Raw genomic sequence first — 6743 nt, forward strand, 5'->3', positions numbered from 1 at the left:
TCCTTACATAATATTGTAACTTTTAACAAAAAAAATATTAGCAAATAAATCTAATTAAAATTTAAATATTATTTCTATCGATAAAAAGACATTTATGAGTTTATAAATAATTAGAGTATACGACGATTCGATTTTTAATGTAATTTAAAAAATTTAAATAATGATTAATAGAAATTTCATTATTTAAAAATTTTAAAATAAGAAATATTAAATAAGACAAATGTTTTTATTGGATGCAGAGTTTATTTTTATTTACAATGTACAATACAACGATATAACGTATTTTATTAGAAATGAATTAGAGCAAAATAATTTTCTGATAAAATAGAAAATTAATGCTTTTAATTCAATTTTATTATTTCAATTTTTAATTTTTATTATATTAAAATGTTATTAATTTTGTTTTATAAGCTAGGAATATTCATTGTATATATTTTATTTATTCATATATTTTTTTAGACTGAAAGTTTGAAAACAATTTAATTTTAAAATTAATAATAAAACTTTTAATTTTGTTTTATATATATATATATATATATTTTTTTTTTAAATTTAATTTGTAATTAAACATTTGGAACTAGACAAATTTTAAATGTAAACTTAGAGATTTATTCGCATTTTATTTTGTTTTTATTTTACTTAAATATTTACAAAACTATTTGATTTTTAAAATATATAAAAAGTGAATATTTCTACAGTAATTTTTATAACTTTTATATCAATTCAATGACTGCAATTAATAAAAAGATTAAATATAGACAGATGCTTGAATAAATACATTGCAAATGTTTAAATAAACTTTTAAGTTATGAACAAATTAGCAATATATAATTAAATATTCAGACAATATTTTTTTTCTTAAAATTTAGAATAATTATAATGAAACATTTATGCGGTTTTTTCCTTTTCATTTTTTTAATAATTATAAATGTATTTGAAGCTAAAAATATCTTTTTTTGATAAAATATATAAATTATTTATTTTTCAGATAAAACTTTCAAGTGCTATTATCTATTTTAGAGATACATCTTTTCATACCTGTAATACTGTCTAATCTATCTAAATATAAAATTTAATTAATTAAATAAAATATTTTTATCTAAGAATAAACACATTACTGGATTCTATATTTTTTGATATTTATAACAATTAAACTCTCAAAATGCAAAAATTATTTATTTAAATACAGGCACAAAAATTAATAGAATAGAATTAAGCAGATATACATAAATCTATTCAAACTTTCATATATAAATTTTATACGAAAATAATAAAATTTATATCTTAAATTAATTAGTAAAATAATAATTATTAATTATAATAATGGAAAGATAATCTAATAAAATTATAAAGAATATTATGTACCATAAGAATTCATATAAATCATTGATTATATTATGTAATTAAATATAATTTTGGTACAAAAAAGCCATTTTATTAAATAAAAATGTTTAAATTATTTTTTCCTACAGCTTTTCAGAGTTTTACATAAAAAACTAATCCAGAAGAACACCAACTTTCTTTAAAAATTAATTACTCTAAAAATTAAATTAAAATTTTGATAAAAAATATTGAGAACTTTTTATTTAAAATGAGTAAAATATTTAATTTAATTTTTAATTTAATATTACTGTATTTTTTATAAAATTAAAATAATCAATAGCTATTTATATAAGAAAATATTTTAACATTTTAATTGAAAAATAAATAAATAAATCCTAATTAAAATAACGTTTCAACACAAAATACAATAAATAAATATAAAATTATCAAAATATATTTTTTAAGTACAAATATTCTCTTCCTTTATACAATTTTTTAAAAAACTTAAAAGAACTTTAATCAATATTTTAGTTTAAAATTTTTAATTTATTTAATTAAAAAATTAGAATCTTTTCAGAAATATTAAAAAATTATTTTTCTAGTGATATCCTGATATAATTTCATTCATGAATTGATATATTTATTCATTTAAATACAATAAATATGCTAATATTCTTTAATAAAAGAAATATTTTCAAACATAATACATCTGACCTATATTTAAGAATGATAAAATTTTAATTGTTTCTCAGAAAATATATATAAATGCATTTATTACATTCAATAAAACTATATTAAATATGTTTGGATACTATCTTTTAATATCATCAAAAAAATTTTATAAAAATATTTGAAAGTATCAAATTGGAAAGGAATTAAAAAATTATTGTCATGATAATATGAAATTAAAATTTTTAATTCCTTATTTTTATAAAATGAATAAGGAACTATTAAGAAATGATATGTTCATATACTCCATATAAAGTATATATGAACAGTATATGATATATGATATTAACAAGAATTCATACAGAAACTCGTACGAATTCACTGTGAAAAGAATTTCATTTAATTATTATATGATTTCTTAAATAAATATTTCTGTTATTTATTAATAAATAAATTCCCAAAATTCTCTTCTTAATGGAGATTTCCTTGCAAAAATTATAGTGAATTTCAATAGAGAATTTTTGCATTTATTTTCTATTATTTGTTTAAAAATAATTGTATTCGTTTCTATAAAACATTTTATAGATTATTTTACTGATAAATACTTAAGTTTCATTTTTTTAAAACGAAACTTATTATCATATCTTCGGATAAATTTCTTACCTACTATATGACTGATAAACTTAATTCACTTTCGAAACAAAATAAGGTGTTTTTAAAGACAATTAATACAATTTTTACCATTTTTAAAACAAATTTTCATATTATTAACTGAATAATTATATAAAATAGATGGTTATTATTAAACACATTTGATTATAAAATATGATTAGAATGCCTGAATGATTTATTATCTATTACTTGACATCTAAACTTGCATTTTACTTATCTTGAAGTGAAATTTTTTTATTCAAAAATTTATTTAAAATAAGGCAATACTTTAAATGTTAAAATAAAATAATTATTTTAAAAATGCTTACTAATTAAATATATAATAATAATAAAATATGATATAAATACCTCTAAGTTTTCTCTGTTTATGTTTTTCTTGTTTATGTTTGATCATATTTTCTAGCCAGACGGATTCGTAGAAGCATTTATCACAGCGATACCTTGGTGCATTTGGCTGATGAATGAGATTATGGCATCGAAGTTCTTCTTCAGTTTTGAATGAGACAACACAAACGGGACATGTCTTGCTGTCGTCAGACCACACAGCTGGATTAATGGGAAAGCATTTTGTTATTAACACTCCATTCATTCTTATTGTATCTATGGCTAGACAATTTTTAAACTTTGATTCTGTTTATCTTTTTTTCTTATCGAACAAAAAATCATTTACGAAAAAATAATAGAAAAATATATTTTGTCTTAACATTCGATATATTCACCTACCTCGATATTATACTATTTAAATAATTATTTTTTTTGTAAAATATTTAAAAGATCTATCGCTAATTGATTCAATGATACATACATTTTTTTCTTTTAGTACTTTCTAAGGAATTAATTGTGAAAAAGGTTATTTAAAAGGACTCTTCCTATTTGTTAGAATTATAAAAAAAAAAATGTTCCAATTTGTTAGTTTAAAGGATTTCGTTATTTACTAATAAGTAAATATATTCATAACAATAACAACTGCACAAATTAGAATAAAAGAGCATTTACTTATTTCATAATCTCTCTTTAATTATAATGATTCCAACCATATTAATTATATCTAGATCAAAAAATAATTATAAACATAACACATATTTAATAAATAATTTGCAATTTAATTAAAATATTATAAAACTGACTTTTTCTTTTTGGAAAAAGTACACTTTCCCAATCCCTCCACAACCCAAATCAAGTGTACTGAGAGAGATCTTGGTTTAAATTTCAACCAAAAGTATTGCTTTAAAAATCTTTTAAAAATCCAAAATTATTTTAAGAATCGAATTAATTTTTTCTACAAAAATTTATAAAATTTCCAGTAAAATAAGGCGAATTTTAACATTATAACGCAGAGCAAACACACATTCAGACTCTCAGAAAAAGGTCAACAATCATTCAAACTAACATAAATCATAGAAAAAATATTTGAATTTTCTTTTATAATAAGTGATATTTCAAATGCATATTTAGAAAAATTTAAAAAACAATTTTATTACGTCAACCCCGTTACATGAAAATGGAATACACAAAACTACAAACCTCTCTCCAACAGGTTAAAAAATTACTCTACGTAAAATATACCATTTGATCCCTAAAAAAAGGAACGTGTTAGCCGATATTAAATCATATAAAAATTATTTTAAAATATTGGATTAAAATATTGGTATATAAAAATTCGAAATGTAAAAAAAAAGTCAATTAGTTAAATAGTTTTTTTTTCTTTGTATAATGGAATGGACGGTTACTTATAAAAATAACACTTCCCCATCACCTTATAATGAATAAATGCATTATTAGTATATGTAAAAATAGGGGAAATGCATGATAAGGCACAAAAATTCGTATATGGAAGACATTTTTATATTTTTCCAGCACCGTGAACGTGACGTTTGTGATGAATCATCTTATCTTTTCTCAATGTTTGGTAGCTACAAGCTTCACATTTAAACTTTGGCGCGTTCAATTGATGTATGAGGTAGTGTCTTCGCAGATTCTTTGCACTGCTGTAGGATTTCTTGCACACGTAACACATCCAGGAATCTCGAGATGTTCTCAAACCTAAAGGAAAGAGAAAACCAATGAGATTTAATTAGAATTACATTGAAAATAATTGCATATTTTAAGCATGTAAAACAAATTTTATTACATTTACTTTATTTCTGGGCCTTTAGCTGCGAATACAGCGTACCGTATAATCTTATATTCAACACAAACCAAAGAGAATATTCATGCTGCTATATTGATCAAGTTTCTTAATAAAATTGTAATGTAAATAAATAATACGTGTGTAGCTGAAAATAAAACAATTACACTAAAAAATCATAAATTATTGTTTCAAACCGTAGTAAACTTGCTTATCATCTCCACTTTCAATATTTCTTTAACTGCTCTCTGAAAGAAAATAGTGCTCGAATATATATATATAGATATATTAAATATAATAAAACACTTCCTTTAGAACAATTTTATTATAAACTTTGAAAAAATAAATTCCTTAAATTAAAACGATTACAGGAATCTGTTAACAGAACGAGTTTAAATCTTTTTTTACACTTAAGATTACATTATACTTTGCCGAGAAAGAACGTAATGCTTCACTATGAGTTCTCTTCATGTGTCTTTCGACGCTGGCTTTCTGGATGGCTTTGTAATCGCAGAATGTACAACTGTACGTAGGAGCATCCGGTTGATGTATTAATTCGTGTCGTTTCAGATTCGATTTACTCGAGAAAGTCTTCAGACAAAACTGACAGGTTGGATCTTCGACAGTAGCTTGAGGAGAAAGAAAACAATCAGACCAATATAACGAAATATGTTTTCGCAATATCATTGTTGTGAGATTGTTTTCGCTGTTTAATTACCACGTATTCAGCAATTACAAGTAATTACATTCACAACGAATCCATAAACGTATCTGATCTTATAGCTAATGGCACACTTTCCCATCCCGCCACACCCCGAAAGTGTGCTATTTTTGTAGAGGAAATCGTCATCGTACGGTATTAATATCATTTAATAACATTACTTAATGATAATTTAAAATTTACAGACTTTTCAAATTGTTGTAGGACAGGCACTTATCTGTAATTCGAACTATACATAAACAGTCAACACATAATTGAGGTAGCTATATTAAATCGAAGATAGAGTCAGAGGAATCTCATACATCGTAATCCAGATGAGCTCTTCTCATGTGTCGATCGACGTTGGCTTTTTGCAGTGAATGGTAATTGCAGAACCTACAGCTGAACGTTGGAGGATTCGGTTGGTGTATCAATTGATGCCGTCTAAGATTGGAATGGTTGGCAAATGCCCTGAGACATATGCTGCACGTTAGTCCTTCGCTCGTGTTTCTGGAAACTTGGAGAGAAAGTCTAGTTAGACATGCTTAAATTTAATTACCTATTTTACCTACACGACCAAAGTATTCATGAAATTTCAAACGTTCTTCGAATATTTTTAAATATGTAAATATTTTGAAGTAAATATTTACATATGTAAATATGAAAATAAGTAATGAACACTACAATATACATATCAATATACTGAAAATTAATCAATTTAAATATTACATTTTTAAAATAATAATAATAAAATATTTTATATCTAATTTATGTAAATATTAACTTTAACATTATACATAAGGTATTAAAATTATATTTGTTTATATATCACTACACTAAATAAATATAGAAAATTTCAATTAATTACACATTTTAATTTTGTAAAAATATTTTAATAAATATAAATGAAATGTTTGTTTAAATTTTATATTTATTTAACGGATGTTGAATATGTCATTCTTTTTTAAAAAATCAATATTTTACTATTACATTAATACATACAAAGACAATAAGCACATCACTCAACTTTAATTTACAACATTTGATCAACATATATATATATATATGTATGTATGTATATATATATATTTATTTATTTATATACAATTCATTATAAAGACATCGTCATCGTTATAAGTTATATTTCTTTTTCAAATAAAATGACTAAAACAAGTACACAAATTAGGAATTAATAGTAACAATACCCATTTCATAATACATAAACAGGGTAATTAATCTATAAAGGCTTTA

At 22.2% G+C, this 6743-nt stretch overlaps 1 protein-coding gene across 1 annotated transcript; it reads right to left on the bottom strand.

The window, feature by feature from the left end:
- Positions 1-4507: 4507 nt before the first annotated feature.
- On the bottom strand, positions 4508-5479 carry LOC136969040 (gastrula zinc finger protein XlCGF49.1-like). Its single transcript, XM_067263122.1, has 3 exons — positions 5220-5479; positions 4864-4940; positions 4508-4707 (listed from the first exon to the last, which is right to left on the bottom strand). The coding sequence occupies exons 1-3, from the start codon at positions 5477-5479 to the stop codon at positions 4508-4510; spliced, it is 537 nt and encodes a 178-aa protein (XP_067119223.1).
- Positions 5480-6743: the final 1264 nt, after the last annotated feature.

Source organism: Centruroides vittatus, unplaced genomic scaffold (assembly GCF_030686945.1).
Source record: "Centruroides vittatus isolate TY-2023 unplaced genomic scaffold, ASM3068694v2 contig_1035, whole genome shotgun sequence".
NCBI lineage: Eukaryota > Metazoa > Arthropoda > Arachnida > Scorpiones > Buthidae > Centruroides > Centruroides vittatus.

What these genes read in the sequence shown, in the direction of transcription:
- LOC136969040 (XM_067263122.1), bottom strand. Translation starts at nt 5,479, where the DNA reads ATGATATTGCGAAAACATATTTCGTTATATTGGTCTGATTGTTTTCTT. An exon ending in TTACGTTCTTTCTCGGCAAA is followed by an intron (nt 4,941 to 5,219) that starts GTATAATGTAAT and finishes TTTTATTTTCAG; the next exon opens with CTACACACGTATTATTTATT. An exon ending in CAGCATGAATATTCTCTTTG is followed by an intron (nt 4,708 to 4,863) that starts GTTTGTGTTGAA and finishes TCTTTCCTTTAG; the next exon opens with GTTTGAGAACATCTCGAGAT.